Source organism: Protopterus annectens, chromosome 7.part0, assembly GCF_019279795.1.
Source record: "Protopterus annectens isolate FY-2018-M chromosome 7.part0, PAN1.0, whole genome shotgun sequence".
NCBI classification, from domain to species: Eukaryota; Metazoa; Chordata; order Ceratodontiformes; family Protopteridae; genus Protopterus; species Protopterus annectens.
In genome coordinates this window covers 1,272,471,524-1,272,494,738 of record NC_056739.1, presented here as the reverse complement: position 1 = coordinate 1,272,494,738, position 23,215 = coordinate 1,272,471,524, and the positions used below count along the sequence as shown (strand labels likewise).

The following is a 23,215-nucleotide window of genomic DNA, read 5'->3' as shown; positions in this document are numbered from 1 at the left end:
CATACATTTTAAATCCTGCATTTACAATCTGAACTCACCAAGAATCAAACAAATGTTTGAGTTCTCACATCTGGGCCATGAATTGTGGCACATGCAAATCCAATGCATTTTTATTAGTAATGGCTGCGGCCCAGCAAACTGATAAGCATGTTAATTAAACAAGTGAACAAATCTGAAACCTTGCATCATTTTTTTTCCCAGTAATATGAAATAAGATAAGACAGGGATCTTGGAAAAAACTATTTGTTGAAAGCCTCACATGACTGATGTAACATGGGAAAACAAAAAGAAGAAATGCAAAGATTCCCCTAACATGTGGCAGAGCTGTCTTTCATCAGACATAATATCACTACATCATTCAAGATGTTCAGTCATTAACAGCAAAATAAACAAAACATATACAGACCCAAATAAACTACTCGGGAGGACTTCATCATCTCCCTCCTAATGTTGCTTCTCAAGGTCATCACACTCAATATCACTCTGTTCCAAATAGAAAACTGTCAGTGAAGTGGTAAGAGCTGTTCCCTGTTTCTGAAAAGTTCAACATTAGAAAGGCTGTAATATTTTATACACTCAGGATGTTATCATGGTAGTGTAGACGGATAATGCCCTATGGTCCAGATGACCCTGAGTTGATTAGTGACTTGGGTATCCGATGGAAGTCATCATGGAATACAGGCATGCCTATCCAGGGGGAAAGAGCATACTGAGTGACAATATCTTTCATTGAGATCTAGGGGAGGCAAGGACACAGGGGGATTGCTGGCTGGGGGTATTGGAAAATGAGGGGACATGGCTGTTCTACAGCCTGAGACAGGTAAGTTCTCCTGTTCTACAACTCGTTGCACACTTTGCCTAAAATGCAGTGTCATCAGCACTCTGGTTGTTAGTGCCTAGAAAAAAAAGGCCTGGTGTATATAATGCTACCAGTTCTAGTTCCACTCCAGGTCTTTTTCATGAGCTAACACTAAAACTACCATACCTCTCAATTGCCCAGACTTTCGTCTCATATTTTTGGTCTATTCCTCATAACATTTGTGGTTTTCTGTAAATCATTGATGGCAGAAATAACTAAATACTGACAGACATTTGAGTTTCAGATTTCACATCCTTAAGAAAATACTGCTAACATAAAACCATATATTCTATCAAGTTTCTAAGATTATAAGAACAATATTTAAATTTTGTCCCTATTTTTAGACCTTTGTCCCCATTAGTTTTTACTTTGTCCAGACTTTTTATGCTAAGAGGCTGAGAAAGTATGATCATCACCACCAGCTGGAATAATAAGGTAATAACGCACTTCCCAGTCCCCTTCCATCCTGGAAGGTAGGTCACTAGAGAGGACGTTGCAATCATGGGAGAGAGAGACAAGTAGCTGATGGTCAGGCTGATGGACTCCAGGGACCAAAATAAACATTTTAGGCAAACCTTTCACAGCCAAACTCAAAATAAACAACATTTATAGCTCAAAATTTCATTTTCTTCATTTATTTGACCTTTTTGATCACTACAAAAGCAGATGTACTCAGTCTGTTAAAAAGAACTTTCACATCATCAATTTAGCATGACTTACCGCTAGTAAGTGTACAATAATTTAACACTAATATATGCAACCACACCTTAATTTCATTTCTGTGCAGGTAGTATTATTTGCATCCACAAGCTGGTCCTTTTTTCTTTCCATCTCTTTACAGGGGCAGAAACAAAGGAGGGCATGTATTTTACTTACTTGAAGGTTGCAGCATTCTAAGGGGTTCTTTGAGACGGCTATGCTAATTTATTAGATGGAACTCTCTTTTGCCTCCCCCTCTCCAACGAAATTAAGTGACATTGTTGCCAGTTTCACTCCATTAGGGTCGGCAACTATGTTCTTCAAATCAGTGGGAGGTGCTGGCCAATAGGTTTGCTTCTGTCAAAGCACTTTCCTCTGGAGGAGTAGATGCCTACTGTGCCTGCTAAACATGCCCTTTGGGAGAATTGGTCTTCTTGGCTTTGCTCTACAAGGTTTCTCTTCTCCATACACTAACATCCCAGCTATGACTCTGGGAGATGGGTCTCTTCTGCAGCTAGGCTGTTTGCTAGGGCTTGGTGTTCTGATCTTCTTTCTGGTGTGGACCCCCAGCTCCTCCAGCTCTGTTGGTTTATGGTTTAGGATTCTCCCAGCTACAGGACCCATCAAGAAAGGTCATTCTTTTTATTACTATTGGACGGAGCAGTGGTGCAGTGGTAGCGTTGTTACCTCACAGCAAGAGGTTCTCCAGTTTGACTCTCGTCTGGAGTGCTTTCTGTGTGAGGTCTGTATGCCCTCCTTGCGTTCGTGTGGATTTCCTCCGGATGCTCCGGTTTCCTCCCACATTAAAAAGACGTGGGTCTGGAGCGTTTCTCCCCAAGCCTCCGCTGAAAACTGGCTTCATTCTAAGTTGGACTTTCCCAGTTATCAAATGTTAAATAAATAAAATAAATAAATAAAATTCTGTGCTATGTTTAAGAGAAATATTCTTAGCGCAACAGCTGAACTATGAAATGGCTATATTTGGTGGATCAAACAAACTATCTTGCTGCCCTAGGGGGTGGACAGTTCCCAGACAGCCTTTTACATAGGGATTTCTCTGTAAATCAGGCAAGATTACATGGGCATATCACTTGAAAGCAATAGAGGTGTGTGAACCACTGTTGTTTCTTGATTTAAAGGGGAGTGCTAAGTAGTGATTAGGATGAGTGTGTGCATATGTAGGTGACACATGACATTACAAAGTGTTTTTTTCTAGTATGGTACAAATCCATCTCTTAGTATTCAAGTTTCTACAAAAAGATGCCAAATGATTATTGGTGGAAGGAAAATGTTGCAGACAGATTTTTCCCTATCCTTGATATTTTATTTTTCTTTTAGCTTCCTATTAAAGGATCCACTCTCGGATTCTTGGGAGGTAAAAGCCTCTGCTGGAGTCAAATCTTTCCTGCATAATAAGCCATAATTTTGTCCTATTAATGAGAGCACATTACAACTATCAAAATCCTCCTGTAATTGTTTAGGATCAAGACACAAAACACACACACACAAAATGTCTGTCCTGTGGTGAAATCTTGTACTACTTTTTAAAACCAAAGGACACACTAGCCATGTGAAACAGAAACAAATTCTAAACTATAAAAAACATCACCCAAAACTGAAGAGAGCTTGAACAGCAAGTCACCAAATGGCAACAAAAAGTCAACAATTTGGTTGCAGAATAACATGCAGTAATAACTAAAGCACTAACCAAGAAAAATCAAGAGAAGGGTTCTTGGTGAAATCATGTGATGAAAAGGCAGAGTAAAAGCCAAATCCTAAAGGCAGGCAGATGCCACGTTTCAACTAAAAGTTAAAGAAAACAAATGGAGTGACCTGAAAAATCATGCATACTCTAAATGAATGATGCAAATATGAAAAGATTTTTTTCCTCTCACACCACAAAGTTATAGCCTAGGCTCATTATCTTCAGCAAGCTTATCAAGTAGCAAAAGAGATCTAAAGATGTTATGTTGAGTGTGATGCACTATGGAAAAAGGGAAGGAGTTATCGCCTAAACGTTTAAGATGCTAAGCTGCCCAAGTCCTTCAACCTTAGTCCTAATGGTCTGACAAAGACGGGCCTGATCATATCTTACACTGATATACGGGATTCAGATATCATCTGTACATCAAGTTATTGGTAGAATAATTATGTTTAAACTGTGAAAAAGAAAACAAGTTAGAGTTAACATAAGGACAGTGACAAGAACAAAACAGTAGGTTTTCTGCAAACAAGGATAAGAATAAATTATATGATCTTGTAAGTGACTGAATTAAGTTAAACCACAGGGACAACTGAAATTACTTAAGTACATTTCCACTATATTACAAATTGTAGTTTTCCTGATACATTCCTTAAACTATACAGATGTTTGTTCCAGCATTTTCCAATGAAAACAGTGATCATGAAGTCAATACTTTTTGTTATGGGAATATACACTTGCCTATCGGTGGATATTCTAAGCTCATACTAGGTCAAGAGACTGGAAAGCAACAGAACAGTAATATGAGTAAAACAATTATGCAAGAATCAGAGCTGTATGAATTTCAGGTAATGCTCAAATTTAATCCAATTAAGCTTAAATTAGGTCATGCAATAGTGTGTCTTATCATGCAAACTATAATACTACATGCCTAGCCAATAACCAGACAGTGACCAAAAGTGAGAATCAAACTCTGCATCTTTGGGTCTGTGAGGTAACCACCTTAACCATTATTCCAAGTGGCAACTCTCAATCCCCATAGCATAACAAGCAATTATACTGCACACGTTTCACTCTGTAACATGGATGGGAGAAGTCCAGTTACTAATGGGGAGAGTAAAGGTGTAGAAGAAAGGAACTAGCAGTTGACATTAGCAGCATTAGAAAAACAATTTTCCTTGTAAGGACATCTTACTTTTTGACCTGTACATTAATTAAATTGTTTATATACAATACAAACTCAAGCTGGTTGCCAAATGTACAGATGAATAATTTAGTTGATTTAAACTCCTCAGATGATGAGAAATTTAGTTGATTTTAAACTGCTTAGCCAATGAGTTACTGAGTGGATATTTCGGCTAGTGCCAAGATAAACTGTATAAATCAGAAGTGTTAAACTATTGTTGATACGGTACTGAAGACAAGTTGGCACAAACAACACAAACTGTTTTGTTAGGATTAAAATGAACCCCTTGACCACTGAGCCACATTTACAGAGCATGCTAGCAGTTTATTTTATACAGCCAGTGATAAGGAAAAAGGAGTTATCAGAAAAACTGACGGTTAAGTCATTAGCTCATTGACAAGAGTTTGGCTTTGCCACTGTTTTGGACATGTCACTCACAAAGATTCACAAAGATAACAGCAACAGACTAGCAAGAGAATCTTGCCATACACTGGCACTGAAATGCACGAGGACAGAGAATAGACTGATTTCATATAGCACCCAGTAATCGGCTTCTGAGGGAATTTGTAAACCATGTGACTAAACCAGTGATGATTTCTAAGTACTGTGTGATGCTTAAACAAATTATTCCAATCAACCTCAGGCTGAAATGTAGCACTGGCTTTCTTAGTGGTGGTGGGGGTGGGCATAAAAGCTGATTGAAAGAACCTCCAAGTCTCCAAGACAATATTCTCAAAAACTAGCTCCACTTCCACTGGGGAAATGACCAGATGGTCCAATGGTCCATATATCCCGAGAAGCTCCTATGGAGGAGGAAGGAGGCCAAGATGTGCAAAATGTCATTAGTAGCAGGGACTTTCCAAAACAGAGGCCATCCACATGGGGGGGGTTTAACAACATCATCAGTCTCAACAAACTGCCAAAGGTCTCCCCAAGGCAGGCAGGGAAGGAGGACGGGATCTTCACATCCTTCAGCAATCCTTAAAAGGCTCTCACAATAAGCACTCAGTGCTTATTGGGTAGAACACAGCCTATGAATAAAGAGGCTTAAGCTGGGCCTGACAATGTCATTACATTAAAATCCATAAATGTTAAATCCTGCATTTATACCATAAACTCACCAAGAATCAAACAAATGTTCTAGAGTTCTCACACCTGGGCACTGGACTGTGGTATATTCAACAACAATGCTTCTCCTCAAAAAGGACTGACCAACCACATGGGGCCTGGGGCGGAAGCCCTTAGAGACAATGCTTCCTATTCTCCAATCTACAACCAGATAACTCAACATAGCTCTCTACAAGACCAAGCAGGATGACCCCAAGGCCAGGATGGTTAATTTGGGCTAAGCACTGCAAGCACCCCTGTAGTATACTGGGGAGATGTGCCTTTTTCAAGCTTTGTCCCACCTCTAAAACAATGAACTGGAAAATAATTAAGTCCACACTAATCACAAATGATCCCCCACCAATGAAGGGACAGAAGGCCATCCAAAGCACAGACTCGCATATGAAAGGGTTAGGCACCAGTCAGTCTCCCAAACAGAGACCTAGGCAAAGATACTCTTGTCCTACCCATTCTGTACATATTGGGACACCTCTCAACAATTCAAAAAGAAGTGCCCTTAAACCAAATGCTACATAATTTGAAAGCATATCAATAAAGAAAACAAACGAAACGGGTTTACAAATGCTGATAATAAGGATCCAGATCTTAACTATGCAAGTGGTACGAAAGAGCTGGCAGATGTGAGGTAAAAATGGGCTTATATAAGTGACGTGTGCATCATAGTGTATATGACACAGGTGTGCATTAATCCTCAAACATGACAACTTTCAGAAAAAAGATCCCAAATGCTGATTGGTGGAGAGGATAAAAAACAACCACAGGACCCAACAAGAAGGATCAAAGGAAATATTATTATTAACTACTTTTTGCACTTTCATGCTTAAAATGGATACAAGTATTGAAGTTTATATGATATGCATCCAGCAACTTGACTTGGATACTCTTATGCTCTTTGTAATGGCAGCACTAAAGAATATATATTGGAGTAACTGAAATAGCTATGCAAGATACATCAAGCCAACATGCAAAATAAATAAGCAATATGCCTACCTCTCCATTTGCTAATATCTTCTTCAGTTCTGCTGATGATTTCTTTAAACTAAGAAGAAACAAAACTCATTAGTAAATGTTCAATTTTCAATGTGTTTTCTCTCCAAGCTAAGTGCAAATACGTTACAGAAATATCTCATTAAAACACAGAACTAAAACAACTTCATAAAGCACATGTGCTTAGCATCCTACAAATGTGTTACATATGGACTCCAGACAAGTTCCTAATGCTTCATGTGATTCCACAGGCAGCAGTAAGCTTAAGGTTATGAAGAAGGTATGCAGACATGAAATGCCATGATGTTCGCACTGCAATCTCTTAACTCCCTTGAGGATGGAGATAAACCCTAACACAAGGCTAAATTAAGATGTTATAAGAATGCACTTGAGAATTTTAAGACACATCTTCTCAGCATCATTCGCTTCACTGAAGTTATGACAAAGATCCATAATTTCCTTCAACTACCACACCAGCAAAGTTAAAAGCCACTAGCACTTGACAGTCTAGTCTCCCCTCCTCTCAATATGTCCACAATTTCAGAAATAAATCCTTAAATGAAGTTCTGACAACCTAGAGCCACTGCTATATGCTGTCCCTGTTCTCATAAATACAAATCTGAACTACACTGGTAAAAGTCTAGAAAGCTCATCTCATGTGTACAGCATATAGCAGATGTTTCCAGTGATGCTGTGGTTTTAGCCATATACAACACGTACATTCTTACCATATTAACTAATCACAAAGAGGACGAATCTTGATGGATCCTTGGCTGGTTTATCTCCAACTACCAGAATTCCAAAAAAACTTAGAAGATCCTACATTTGGGGGACATCCACACTAATGTATTTTATAATGTAATATAGCAGTGTAAATGCCACTCCTCGAAGCATGTCAAGTCAAGCTACTAACAAATTTACTCCTGCATAGTAAGGAATAATAATTTGATATCAACATTATTAGTTAATATACAAGTATATAGTTACCAGACCTGCGGGGAATTCCAACAGCACAGGCTATGGGAAGTAAACTCATCAGGAAGATGGATAAGAGTATTCCTAACCATCAAAAAAGACTTGGTCTTGGGTGAAAGCACACACCAAATAGTGCCTGTATCTGTTAAATCTGTAATGCAGACATTCCTGATGTGCACACTACCGGCAGACACTCCTTAGTGGAAAAATCTTTGACCACTGCATTAACCTGTGGTTGGTTAGCTGCTTGATGACAAAAGTAAGGCAGTTGGAAAGGAAACTGGTAGGCAAGGATAATTCCAAAACTACATTCATTAGGATAAGCAGATTTAACCTGAAGGACATCATTTCTTTGTGAAATATGAAACAAGGTTCCCCATAAAGCAGGACCTGAAGAACTCAAATCATATATGCAACGGCGATGGCTACCTAAAAGACATTTTAAATCATCTTCAATGCATCTCAGTTACCAAGCTTAAAATATGGACTGGCTGAAAGACTGAATAAACAATCTGTGAGTTTAAGACATGTGAAATTCCTAAGCTTCAACATCTATGTTGAGAGGCAACTCTCAGACCCACACAGACGTACACTTTACAGTCTAAACTGCTGCAAAAACATACAGTTGTTGCTGTGAAGGTAAATGTAAATACTGATGAAAAAAACTGTCAAGGTTGATGTTAAACTGAAAAGTCTTCCACAGAGCAATGTTGCAAAACTCCCAAATAATTATACACTGACAAGCCTGCCAATCAAGAAGTTCAAATCTCATACAGAAGAAGGATTCTTCTAAATGAGGAAAGACAGGCAGCACTTCTGAACGAGGAAAGACAGGCAGCACCTCAAGGAAGTGACTGACAAGCTTGTACTGGGTAGCCTTCCTGACTTCCACAAAAGTGTAATGCACACAGACAGCTAACACTTGCACCTTCATAGTAGAAAAACTATGGTACCAAGAATCACTGTTCTCTTGGGTTAAAAGAGGAGGAAGGTTGTAAGAACAAAAAAGCATTCAAAAGTCGCAACGGGCCTGCAGTCCAAGTAAAAAACAAAAAGCAATAAGGAGAAGGCATCTCCACAAACATGCATGCTGGCAATGTCTGAAGCAGCTGCAAGTCCACATACAAATCAGCAAATATACTGAGCAGTAGACGAAGTAGAGAAAGTGTTATAAAGTCTCCTCAAAAGCTCACAGTCAAGACTGACTAAAGCAAAAGCCCATATATCATAAGGAGCTGAATGATATGCTATAATAAAAAGATGTCACAACAGACAGAAGCCAGACTACTGATTAGACTAAGAACAGCTCTTACCTGAAAATAAAAGATGTAGGCTACAATATGTCTAAACAGCAGATGGAATATGGAAGTGCCGTGAACAACAGGAGGAAGATCTCCTAGGGGCATATAAATTATTAGTCTACATAAAGCATCGAAGGATAAGGAGACGAGAGTTCCCAAGCAAAGAAGGCAAATCAGATGAAGCCCATGACTGACAAAAAAAAGACTTTGGTACTACTCCAAATCATGAAAGAGAAAAGGAAATGCAGGAATGCATTTTGATTGACTGTTAGGTGTGGTTTTCTCTTCATAGTCTGTAAAATCCTCACATATATATATATATATATATATATATATATATATATATTTTTTTTTAACATAGAACTCTAATGTGTGTGCAGAACTTAATATGACACTGCCTGGAGCAGCACTGTGAGAAAATAGGAAGCAGCTGCTCTGCAAAACATATGAACATAAGTGGACTAGAGCATCTTCTAAATGCAAGAACAATGCCTGGCAACTGTCAATTAACAAAGAATTGCCAACTACACTGAAAGAATAAACTGTAAAACAAAGATCTCAATCTGGTCTGCTCAAGGAAACACACAGTCCTGAGCTGGCATCCAGGCAGATACTGAATGAAGCCCTTAATGTGGATGGAGAACAAGATGATCAGGTCAGAAGACCCCTAAACAATGTGCTAGCAAGGCAATCATCTTAGAAGACCTTGCATCAGACCACTAACCAAGGCCCTAACAAAGTGCATATAAAAATTTACAATAGAGCTGGAAACTAAACCGTAGAGAAAAAACAACAGTAGAGATCCTAAGCAACTGCTCATTAAATCTTTTTTTCCAAAGCAACTTTAATTTCAAACTAAATTCTGCAGCAAGAAAGGTCAGAAAAAAGAAAGCTGGCTAATAAGGCAAGGAAAACTGCTCATCAAAATGGTCTCAAAAGACGCAGCAGAGAGTATGATGACTACCTTCCAGAGTAGGGCCAGTGGCAGTCACCACTGCTGGACTAGGGAGGGGTGAGGTGACAATGGCATCTGAGGGCATTGCTGCCTGTATTGACCAATAGTGTGATGCCGGATCTTGGAGTAGAGTTTGAGCTGCCCACGAGATAGATATGTAGACCTCATTCAGTGTATGACTGCGAGTAAGTCCTCTTAATCACTGTCCAAATTGTTAAAGCTGTCTGATTTACAATATACAGTAACATGAGGGAGTCCACCTGCAAATCCAACTGAGCAAGATTTGGAATGTTAATTTTTGTACACCTCAATCTCATATATACTTCTGGTGCTGAGCCACACTTCTATAGGCTATTGTGCTTTGGTGTATATTTATAGGGCATCAGCACTCGAGAACGGCCACTACCTTGTGCTGGAAGATCTACAACCTCTGATGATGGTGGTGGGGATAGAAATAAGGAACATGACCACTGCTTTCTCACAGAGACCATGGACACAGCCTCTAAGCCTGTAGACATCCAGGAAACACAGACCACACAAGGAGGACATGCTACTGGAGACACTAACAGTCAAGGAAGTGTGGTACCCCCTAATAGACACATCAGAATCTGCCCCTACCAACCACTGGTAGAGAGGTACACATGGGGGTGGGTAATGGTGTTTGTTCCATAGCTACCACAGTCCTCCTGAGGGTAGTGTCAGTGGCTGCAACCCAGCCTATGGGGAGCACCATGGCGGAGGCACAAGCTAGTAACATCACAATTATAGTGGATTTTGTGAGGGTGATGCAGTGTGTGTAAAATGACCTATGGCAGTGCACATCCCATATGTGTGATTATTTTGATAGACACAATCACATACTAGTACGTATCATGTCGTCTCAATCTTGCCTGTAAGGGGTAAGGTGCTACCACTGCTACTTCCAGAGATGGTAGCCATTGTGGCTGTGGGCATCCTAGATCAAGCACCTGCACTGTATGCACTTCCACATCTAAATATGTTGTAAAGATGTCTATGTCCAGGAGAAGCCAATCCTGTGGTCACTCCAGTGGCACATCTTCTATCAGATGCCATTCACAATAATGCAACATGACAGGATTGTGGCACAACTACTGCAACTTCTGGAACAGTCAGCTCTCTTAGGCAGGTGCATGCACCAGATGCTAAGTTTCTGCCATGCATGCCCTGAACCTGTTCAGCACAATGAGCTGCAGTGCTACAACTATTGCTGAGGCTGTGCCCCAGAAAACCAACATTCACACCCCCACATCCCCAATACATCACACATGCAAACGTACAATGACACTTGTCCTTCACAAAGCCTTTTATGCTAAGTGTCCCTTATCCCTGCCAATACATACAAACTGAAAGGTGAAATAATCCTCAGCATTTGCACATTTCCCTGTGAAAGACATCCACACATGTGCTCTCTTCCCTCACGCAAAAGGTAACTGTGCCCTACCCTTTGTACATTGTTACTTTGGTTGCCCATGTCTGATGCACAGCATGGTGTTGGTTTTACATGCATCAGTTTTACTATACTATGTTTGCTTTATTCTTGTCTATTACATACTGAAGCTATGTACAAGTCTGCTACCTCTTTGCCAATGCCATGGCACAATGTACTCATCACCATCTGGCATGATCATTACTTGCTGCAGGTTCCTCATCTGACTGCTCATCAATCTCTGCATGGTGTGCTGGAGACTACTTATCCTGCAAGTGACCAACCGACTGTAACTGCCTAAGTGTGACATTATGTAACATTGCACACACAAACTGTTTTTGCACATTTGCCAGTGACACAATGCAGGGCACTATCAGATGAATCCAAACAGCAAACCTACCTTCAGCAGCTCAAACATATGCTCACTAATATTCCTTGTTTGTGACTGGCCACAGTTGCATCTCTGTTCTCTTTGATATTGTGGATTTCTTATGGAAGCCATAAGCCAGGATTCCAGGCATATTCTGCATCACCAACAATATGTCCCTGAAGGAAGTCACATCTCTTAAAACCTTGGTACAGTTCACAGATTTGCCATATGAGGGAGTTGTGATAACTGCCTGAGGGCCTACAGACCTACTGTAGATGACACCCTGTGCATTACAGACCTTCTGGTAGTTGAATCGATACTCTTTACTGTTCAAATATCTCTTGACAAGTAGGGCCTTTATTTCAATGTGGTTACACTGTATGCTTCCGGTACGTGAGGAAAGAACAGTTGTATAAGAACTTGCCATAACAGTAGACATCCTACTTTTCACTGTTGCAGTATTCCTTACATCTGGGATATCCTGCCTAGGATAGCCAAATGTCAGGCTAGCATACCAAAGCCTTTACACCTTCCAGGCACCATATGTCAAACATATGCCCTACACCCAAAGCATAAGGTACATACGTGACACGAGTGCCAAATCCTCAGAAATGATTTTCCCCGAAGAACCAGAGGAACCCAAGAAGAAAAGCAGAATCTCATACATCCAAGAAGGAAAGAAGAAAGAGAGAAAGTAAAAAGAGCCCTAAGCCAGAAGGAATGCAACAGAGAATAACCAAGGGAAGGAGAGAGGGACAGAATACTGCAACAGTGAAAAGTAGGACAGCTAAGTTCTTATACAACTGTACTACGTCCTTCCTTATCAATCTTGCAATATTCTTTACATCTTTAAAAGTATAAAAGCAACTAGACAGGATGGGAGTTGGAAGACACTGAGAAGCTCTCCAAGTGCCTATGAAGGATGGTCCTCATAAAATCCACCCTGGTCCTAGAAATCACATACAACTTGTAAAAGTATATACATGAGACCAAGTAGTATATTTGAAAAATGGATCTATTATCCAGACCCTTGAAAAAAGCACCAAAAAAGGCAACCACACTGTTAGAATGAGCCCGAACAGATGACAAAAGCTGCTCGTCATAAAAGGACTAGCAAATAGAAATGGCCTTAGTGATCCAGGAGGAGATGGTTAGCTTAGATACATACAAACCCAGTGTCCTAGAATGAAAAGAAACATTAAAGTGGCTTAGATTTCCTGATATCTTTCATCTTATCTAGGCAATACCTGAGCTGTCTATGTAAATCCAAGGTGTGAAGAATTTTCTCCCTAGCATTCTGTGGAGAGGGGGAAAATAAGGCAGATAAATTGTTTGATTCAAAGACATATCATTACCCACCTTGGGCACAAAAGAAGGATTAGTATGAAGACAAACCCTTTCTTTGAGAAAAAAACAAAAATGGCGGAACAGCAATGAGTGAAGTTCAAATACCCTCTTGGCAGAAGTAAGAGCCACCAACAGCACCATTTTCTAAGTACAGTGAAACAAGGAAGAGGAAGTTGCAGGCTCAAAAACAAACCAAATTAATTTTTAAGAACAAAATTAATATTCCTAGAGGGAGAAACATTTTTTTTGGGAGGCTTAATATGAAGGACTTCTATAAATTCACTTCAAAACAAGAAGCACTGGGCGGATCTAAAGGCAAACAAGCAGAAATGACTGAAAGATGAGGTTTAACAGATGAATATGCCAGACCAGTGTGTGCTCCTGTTTCACGACTGGTTAATGCTCATTACTTACAAAGCAATACAAAGCAATGCTGAGGTTGTGAGCTCAAGCCTTATGCAGCACAGTGGATAGCACTGTCTCACAGCAAGAGGTTTCCAGTTCGATTCTTGGCTGGATTGCCTTCAGTGTAGAGTCTGCATGTCCTCCCTGTGTTCACTTGGGTTTCCTCCAGGTGCTCTGGTTTACTCCCACATTTCAAAGACATGCAGTAGGTGGACTGGACACACTAAATTGTCCATAGGTGTGAGTGTGCATGCAAGAGTGTAGTATGGAAGAACTACTGCGGCAGGGCTAGCCACCCGGCAGTGTAAACTTTGGCTTTAGATGACTTTCATTTTTTAAGTGACATGCCTACCTCTTGCAAAAATGAGAAAAATTCATGGATGGATGGTTGCCAGACCAGAATTGAGCAACTCACACAAATAAGAAAAGACAGTAGGAATACCAACAAAAAAGGGATCAAGGTTAAGTCAGACACAACAAACAGAAAATCTCTTCCATTTAGTCACATCATTTTCTAGTAGTGGGATTTCTGGCCTCCTCAGAAAACTGGTGTCTAAAGTTAAAACCTTATCATCCACAGAGTCAATTCAGGAGTAAGCAAGTGAGGGTAAATGAAAGAATCTTTGTCCTATGTGAGAAGATCCAGTTATGAAGTTACTTCTGACAGTTGCCTCTGGCCAGATGAAATAGAAAGTACAGTTTTGTACCTACCATAAATGTAGATGTTCGAGTGTCTTCACTGCTGCAGTCATTACACTTGGGTTATCCGGCCGTCAGGTGGTCCCGCAGTCGGCCAGAGTTCCAAAGTCTTGGTCCGGCGTCAGTTGCTGTCGCTTCTTCCCTGCCGTCAGTGCGCCAGGGTTATATAAGATGCAGCCGATGCCATTTTCTTCAGTTTTTCTTGCCTCAGATGTCAGGTGCCCCCAAATAGGTAGGCAACACATAATGGTAATAAAACATACAAAAAAGGTAAACAACAAAACCTTCAGTTACCAGCAAATACACCACATAGGTAGTATAGGGGTGAAAGGTATAGATAAGTCCCAGCTAAGAAAGAGGGGATGGCGGGTGGGTAACCTGGACTGCAGCAGTGAAGACACTCGAACATCTACATTTATGGTAGGTACAAAACTGTACTGTGTTCATCGTGTTTCACTGCTGCAGTCATTACACTTGGGTTGAATCCCAAAGCTGAGTTAGGGTGGCTGGTTCTATAGATGATTTGGGGTGGCTATGAGGCCCTGCAGCACTGCAGTGGCAAAGCCAGTTCTGGATCTAGAATAAAGAGGCAAGTGATAATGCTTGGTAAAGGTGTGCACTGAACTCCAAGTTGCAGCCTCCAAGATATCTTTGGTAGGTACTCCTCTAAGGTAGGCAGTTGAAGTGGCTGTTGCTCTGGTGGAATGTGGCCTAATGTTAGTAGGTACAGGTTTCCCATGCTGTGTGTAGCAGAACCGAATACAGTGTCCTATCCACTTAGAAATGTTCTGCTTTGAAATAGTCTTTCCCTGTGATCCTGCAGCATATGCTACAAACAATTGCTCAGTTTTTCTGAAAGCTTTTGTTTTGTCCAAGTAGAAATGTAATTGTCTGTGTATGTCCAAGGAATGCAGAAGTCTCTCCCCTTTATTCTGGGGATTTGGATAAAAAGTTGGCAAATTAATAGTTTGGTTAAGAGCCACACTGGATACCACCTTAGACATAAATGAAGGGTTTGTCCTTAAAGAAACCCTGTCTTGGTGAAAAATGATGAAAGGTTCCACTGTCATTAATGCCTGTAACTCTGAGACTCTTCTTGCTGAGGTTATTGCCAGAAGCAGAGCAGTTTTCCATGATATATATTTTAATTCTGCTGAATTGGCTGGCTCAAAAGGAGGTACAGTTAGTTTTTCCAAGATAAACCAAACAAAACGATATTAGAGTTCCAAACTCCACGTACCAAGAAAATGAGCGAACTGAAAGCGAATAATGAAGGCAGCAACCTTCCAAGTTTATTGTAGTTTAAAACAAATATAAAACAAATCTACGCCAGTACCATATAAATGAACGCTTTTCCACCATGAGCGTTTTCGTCTCAGATAGATTGTAATGTGATTTGAAGGCTTATACAGTTTATATGAACATGATTGGTTCCTTGTTTTTTAAATTGATATAAAAGGCTAATTGCAAACATATGGTTTTATCTGATGAAGTCTATCTGAGACGAAAACGCTCATGGTGGAAAAGCGTTCATTTATATGGCACTGGCGTGGATTTGTTTTATATTTGTTTTAAACTACAATAAACTTGGAAGGTTGCTGCCTTCATTATTCGCTTCCAGTTCGCTCATTTTCCAAGATAAAATTGAGGTCCCAAGTTGGTGTTGGTGCTCTCCGGGGCGGTCTTATGTTTTTAGCCCCTCTGAGATATTGTTTTAGCAATGGATGAGAGAAACTAGGAGGATCTGTGTTGTAATGAACCAAGATGGCAGAGGCGTGGATCTTAATGGATGAAAAGGATAGTCCTTTGTCCAGCATCTCAGTCAAGTATTGTAATATCTGAGGAATATTTGGGACAAGAGGGTCAAAGCCTTGAGCCGGGTTCCAGGCACAGAATCTCTTCCACTTTTCTGAATAAGATTTCCTGGTGCTAGGCCTCCTGGCCTCCAAAATGACATCCATAACAGCTTTAGAGAGTGGTGTTGTCTGTTTGACTAATGAGTCTGCCATGCAGCCAGGTTTAAAGTTTTGAGCTGACTGTGCAGGATCTGAGTCAGAAGGTGTGGAGTTTGAAGTAGAATCCATGGTGGGCCTTGAGCTAAGTTCTTTAAGATTGGGTACCAGTGCTGGCGTGGCCAGTCTGGGGCAATCAGGATCATCTGTGGTTTCTCTTGTCTGGCTTTTAGGAGTACTTTTGAAAGGAGAGGCAGTGGTGGGAAGGCATAAACTTTTAGACTTTTCCAGCTGAACGAGAGAGCATCCACTTTCCATGCTTGTGTGTGATAAGTCCTTGTGCAGTATTTTTGTAGTTGGCAATTCTCTGGGGTGGCAAAAAGATCTACGTCTGGGCACCCCCACTTCTGCGTTATCATGCTGAATATTTGTGGATTTAATTTCCACTCGGGAGGATCCATAATGTTCCTGCTTAAGTCGCCTGCCAGCATATTTTTCTCTCCTGGCAGGAATTGTGCTTGCAGATGAACTTGATAGGTTAGAGCTGTGTTCCACAAGGTCATGGCTTGTCTGCATAGGGGATAAGAATGAGTGCCCCCTTGCTTGTTTATGTACCACATAACTGTGGTGTTGTTTGTCTTTAATAATAGTTGTCCTGGATGCAGAAGGTCCTTGAAAGCTGTTAGGTCATTTTGTACAGCCAACATCTCTTTTTGATTGATGTGAAGATGCATTTGGTCTGCGGTCCACTTGCCCTGAATACATTTTCCTGCCATGTGTGCTCCCCAGGCATAATACAAAGCATCTGTTGTTAGTGTCTCTCTGGCTGTGGGTAGAGTGAAAGGCTGTCCCTTGTTGAGGTGACATGCCTGTGCCCACTATTGAAACTCCTTTTGTAGGCAGGGGATTAGAGGTATTACTGCTTCCAAACTGTGACAGTGCTGAGTCCAAACACTTTTTAGGTACCATTGTAATTTCCTCATATGCAGTCTGGCATATGGAATTAGAAGTATGCAAGATGCCAGGAATCCCAAGGCCTGCAGAATTTTTCTTGCAGGGAGTTGGGTTTTTGTTGCCATCAACTGAAAGTACTGAGTCAGTTGTCCTTGCTTGTCTGGCGTGAGATAAGCCATCTGGGCCGTTGTATTTAAGCTGGCACCCAGGAATATTATCTCTTGTGAGGGCACTAGTTTTGATTTCTTTTCATTTACTGTGTACCCTAGGCAAATTACAGCTTTTTTACAAACGCCAGGTGCTTTAGAAGAATGCCCTTGCTCTCTGCTTGAATAAGGCAGTCGTCCAGGTATGGATATATTTGAATTCCTTTTTGTCTGCAAAATGCAATTACTGGTGCCAGGCACTTTGTGAAGACCCTGGGCGCAGTAGATAAGCCAAAGGGCAGTGCAGAGAATTGGTAATCCATTGAACCAGCTATGACTCTGAGGTATCTTCTGCAATTTTGTCTGATAGGGACATGCAGGTATGCCTCTTTGAGGTCCAAAGTAACAAGCCAAGCCTTCTTGCCCAGCATGGGAAGAAGCTGCTGTAGTGTCAACATTTTGAATTTTGGAACCTCCAGGTAAGTATTTAGAGTAGAAAGGTCTAGTATGGGTCTCCAGGCTTTGTCCTTTCTGGGAACCAAGAAGAGTCTCGAGTAAAATCCTCGTCCCTGTTCCTGTTGTGGCACTTTTTGGATAGCTCTCACGTCCATGAGGGCTGTAATTTGTTTTTGTGCCTCTGCCTATTGATTCTGTGGCAGGTTTGGCATTCCTTTTAGCCTTGGTAGAGTGTGAAAGTTGAACCTGTAACCTTGAGACACAATGTTCAGAACCCATTTGTCTTTGGTGATTATATGCCAATTTTGCGAAAAAAGTGCTAGTTTTCCCCCTAAGGGAGCTGCCAAAAGGAAAGAGTTTGGCATTTGAAGGGGGAAGTTATTGGGACTGTTTCCTGTAAGGCTGTGACTTGTCTTCACCTCCTTTTGGGGTAGTAGCACCCCAATTTCATGGTCTGTAAGAGCCCAGGGGCTGAGATCTGCCTCTTTGTGGTCTGTCTGACACTGGAAAGGACCAATTTTTTGAAGGCCAATTTCTACTAAATCGAGGTGGCTGTACCTGTAAGAAATCCTTTACTGTTTGCATAAATTTTGCCTTATCCTCCATTTTCTTTAATACCTCTTCTGCTTTAACACCAAATAGAATATCCTGCTGTAAAGGAGCATCCAATAGTTTAGCCTTAACATGATCAGGTAAAGCTTGTTCTTTGAACCAAGCATGCCTTCGAATCACAGATCCTGTAAGTGCTGCTCTACAGGAAGCCTCTAATGAGTCAAATCCACATTGCAAAGTATGTTTTCCCACTTGTTCAGCTGCATGCAATAATTCCTGCATTTCCTTATAGTCAGGATGTTCTGAAACTGCAATCATTTTCTGTTTTAACAGAGACATTAAGTATTGCTGGTATTTAAGCATGTGGAACTGGCAATTTAAAGCCCTCGCTGCTAAAGTTGCAGAAGTGTAAACTTTCTTCCCCCATCTGTCTAATGCTCTAGAATCCCTGTCAGAGGGAACTGGATTCTTAGCCGTGGAAGCCTTTACCCCTTTGGGACCCTGGGAAATAGTTTCTGGATCAGCAGCAGGGTTTTTATAAAGAAATTTGTGGGAGTCAGGGACTTTGTAGTATCTGTCTGGCTTGACTGGTGCAGGGGGCAAAGGATCAGGATTTAAACTGGATTCAGAGAACACATCATCCACAATATCTAACACTGGCGGAATAGCCAGGGGTCTGTGCTGAGGTAATAAGAGAAAGTCTCTCAGCCTTTTCTTGGATTCTGAGTAATCCTGGCCCTCCCAATGGAAATGCTCCCTCATGGTATGTAAAGTTTCCCCAAAAGAATAATCCTCAGGAGGAGAGGCTGAAGGGATAGATTCTTCAGCATCTGAGTCCTCATAGCGGGGTAAAGAGTATCCATGGTCAGAAGAGGAATCAGAAGAAATGGAAGCCTGGTCAGAAGAATCGTAGTCTGTATCCTGCCTAGGCCTTTTATCAGGAGGGGGATGGGAACCCCTGATCAGAGTAATTAAGTCTTCAGCCATTTTAAGCATTTGTTTTTTAGGCATGGAGGCCTGTCCAGGTGAGTGCTGTACTTGCTTCTTTGTCTTTAATGGAGTTTTAGACTTGGCTGTAGTTTTTATGGTAAGCTGTGAAGGTCTGAAAACACCCTCAGAAGCCGATGCCTGCTCAGCGGCTCCGGACCCATCTGAAGGATTAGTTTCGTAGGCCCAACACCTTGAGTATCCAGAGGCCTAGACATCACCATGTGGGAGTTGGAGGTGGCCTGTGGCTCTGAGGTAGCGGGTGTCAGGGGCTGAGAAAGTGCCTCACTGAGAATGGCGACTGGCCTAGAAGAGGCTTCATTGTCAGTTTTGGGCATTGGATGCCTGTCCTTATCCTTGTCTTTGCATTTTTTGTGTATTCCTGTCATCGGTTGTTCTGACAGCATGGTATAATTAAACCTTCGGCCAAAGTAATGGCAAGCAAAATCAAACCAACATTTAATAGTGCGTTTGTTAAATCTAGCACAAAACCGATAACTAGTGACGTCGTGGTCTGGGCCTAGGCATGGAATACAGTAAGAATGAAAATCCTTATGAGGTATTTGCTTCCCACAAGAAATACAATTATTAACTTTTACCGACATCGGTCTGAGGCAAGAAAAAGGTTCCCCAACAGGGTACTTAGTTTTATAAAAGACTTCGGTTCTGAAATTCGAACTGAAAATCTCAAGAGTCGGCCGACCAGCACTTGTGAACTGCTTTTGCTTCGGGCACCGCGCGGCAAGAAAGACTGAAGAAAATGGCGTCGGCTGCATCTTTGATACCCCTGGCGCACTGACGTCAGGGAAGAAGCGACAGCAACCGACGCCGGACCAAGACTTTGGAACTCTGGCCAACTGCGAGACCGCCTGATGGCAGGATAACCCAAGTGTAATGACTGCAGCAGTAGAAACACGATGAACATGGGGGAACCAGTACTGTCTGGGTCAAAGTGAGTCAACAACAAGATTCTGGGCTTGTCCCACATGATTTTGTGCAGGACTTTTGGTAGCAGAGGAAGAGGGGGATAGGCATACATAAATATCCCCTTCCAAGACAGGGTGTCCACTTTCCAAGATAGTGGACTTGGCACTCTGGAAGAGAACTGGGGAAGTTGTCTGCACAGAGGGGAGGCAAAAAGATATATTTGAGATGTACTATTTCCTGAAACACTTCTCAGTGAAGCATTCATTTGTGAGGATCTGTCCTGGATCTGCTCAAAGTATCTCCCAGAAGATCATGCTCTGAGGGAATGTAAACCACCTGAAAAACAATTGATGGTGGATTGCAAATCCCAAGCCTTAAGAGCCAACCTGCAAAGAAGGTAAGACCTCGTGCCTTCCTGCTTCATGATGTATCACATGATTGTGGCATTGTCTGTGCAGATTCTTAGAGGGCCTGGAACCCAAAGTGACTGAGGGCTCTCATCTCCTTGACATTAATAAGGCCTGTCACCTGCTGATGAGACCAACCTGGACCTTGATGTTGTTGGAGGAAGCTCTCCAACCCTGACAGGATGCATCTGTGTACAGCTCCTGAGTGGGAAGAGGAAGCTAAAAAGACAGACCTGGATTCAGTGAAATTTAAGTGAAGTGAAGTTTAAGACAGTGCAAAGTATACTAAAGAACTACGCCAACACATGACTGGAGAAACAAGATTCTGCCGATGGGGATGACTGCAATTAGGGATACAGAGAATACACAAGAGGGGGCTAGAATTTACTGGAGGAAGCTGGCAAAGCAACCAGGGTACTGGGAACAAATAATTAGAGAGGGAAAGGTAACATAATGGGAAGAGGCCAAAAAACACCAGCTTTACTCCGTAGCATATCGCCTACTCCGAGGTGATCTCTGCCTAACATATAAAGCTATGTCAAACCCAGAGCTGTTGGACATGTTACAACTAAAGAAATCCCAATCCCTCCAAGCTACACACTCTAGGGACCTACACCTTGTCACCACAATAAACAGGACACGCTGGAAGGATAGACTCCTGTCCCAGAGACTTCCTATACTCTGGAACAAGCTACCCATCTATGTCAAGCAAAGTTCTTCATTAGCACTCTTCAAGAAAAATCTTGATGAGTGGATGGGAAATAGGAAATACACCCCAGGGATCACTTCTGTGTCTCTGCTGGACAGTGGCACAGGAAAATAACTTTCTTGGGTGGCGTAAGCTATGGTACCTTGCTGGCTAGGCTTACGTAGGCACTTGGGCCAATAGCCTACTACCTACCTATGAACCTATAAGACATGTGGACTGCAGGCTAGAGACTGCCTTTCCTAACAGTGATTGATATCAGAGTACAGACAAAGAGAAAGGGATGGAGATTCCTAAATTAAAGACCTGCACTGGTTGAGTTTTTAACTGAATCTAGAAGAGAAGCTGCTGTTATAAAAAGGGACAATTAGCAGGGAATATAAAATACTGCATGATAACTATAAGAATCAATCAACGGAGGTCAGAAAAGATTGGGGAGAGAGATCTGATAAGCAATTCAAACACACACAAAAAAAAAGGTAGGACATACGTATGGCTTCCAAATATGCAACAAAATCAAAAGATCAAAAATTTTTGACTGGAAGTGTTAGCAAAGATACTTTTACACCCCAAGCAAACTCCAAATAATTTTTTCTGAGGTAGATGGCAAATGTTGGAGGTGTAATGGGGGAAAAAGAGGTATCTAGAAGTATATGTTTTTGGAGTATAACAAGTTGGCAGACTTTATAAAAATTCCCCTGCAGAGTACTCTGTCAGAAATACTGGGTGAGCAAATGAGTGTAACTAAGAAGTTATTTTTTTTTTTTTTACCTGAGATACAGGATCTGAATTACCCACGAAAAAAGCAACTACTAGAAAATGGAAATCAGAGTCTAAAACCAATTACACTTGAAGCAGTGAATATTGTAACAGAAGGAAAAGAACGGCAAGTGGAATCTTAAGAAAAGGGTATGAGTAAATAGCAGAAAAAATAGAAATTATGGGAACACATGCAGAAAAACGTTTTTGATTAGGAGTGAGGTTTAAGACAAGGCAGAAGTGAACAATTTACATAATGTTGCTTAATTTATATGGTATAGAACAACATATGTGATGTATAATGTTTATAAATGTGAATTTGTTAATATGGTTTGATTATTTTTATGTAAATGTAAGTTTGCCTGTCTCACAAGTAATAATTCAGTAAAGGTGTTTAAAAAAAAAAAAGCTTGAGACAGGGCAGGAGAGGGAAAGAAAAATCCAGAAGATGGTAGTGCTGAAGCCAAGCAGTCCTGAGATACCACTGAAACTCTTATGGAGTTTGGCAAAAGGAACCATGCTAATAGTGAATGCCATGAACACCAGAGCTCACAAAAACTCTCTTGCAGGATAGACTGAAAGAGGGAGAAAAGAATGAAAATAAGAAGTCAGAGAAAGGACCTGGGGGAGGGGGGGGGGGGGCAAGCCATTGTTGGCATAGACTGAATCCTGTATCCCAAAAACACGTGATCCTGAAAGGGAATCAATGCAGACTTTCTGAGATTTAATGTGGACCCCACACTGTGAAGAAGCATAGAGAAGTGAAAATCCTGAAGAAGCAGCTGCTGAGAGGGGGCCTGAATCAAAAGGTCATCTAACTAAGGGAATATCTGAATTCCAAGAAGGCTACCACTGGGGTCAGACATTTGTTAAAGACCCCTGAAGCCACAGAAAGACCAAAAGGCAAAGCAGAAAAAATACAGTTGTGTACACTTACCATAAATGTAGATGTTCAAGTGTATTCACTGTTGCAGTCATCATATTTGGGTTATCCCTGCCAGGGTAGCCCTCAGCCGGCCCGAATATCAGAGGTTTAGTATTTCTGCGTCGGTTGCTGTCGCTTCAGGACTGACATCAGGTCATCAGTAGTATAATGTAAGGCAGCCAATGTCATTACATTAGTTTTTCTTGCCCTAACTGTCAGAAGCTCCCAAGTGGGAGCCAGGATGTGGTGGAAGAACCCCACCAGTAGAAAGTAAATACCAATAAGTTCCTTGTAAGGAGGGAGAGAGAGAAGCAAAGGGGGATGGAGGGAGGGAAACCAGGACTGCAGCAGTGAATACACTTGAACATCTACATTTATAGTAAG

At 41.3% G+C, this 23,215-nt stretch overlaps 1 protein-coding gene across 2 annotated transcripts in view; it reads right to left on the bottom strand.

Moving 5' to 3' along the window:
• Positions 1–23,215, bottom strand: part of MAP2K5 (mitogen-activated protein kinase kinase 5) — a 3,489,187-nt gene that overhangs the window by 2,163,910 nt on the left and 1,302,062 nt on the right. For both annotated transcript variants that reach the window (XM_044077884.1, XM_044077885.1), the window contains one exon: positions 6,565–6,613. In XM_044077884.1, coding sequence (XP_043933819.1) covers positions 6,565–6,613 — 49 coding nt within the window. The remainder of the gene's footprint in view (positions 1–6,564; positions 6,614–23,215) is intronic.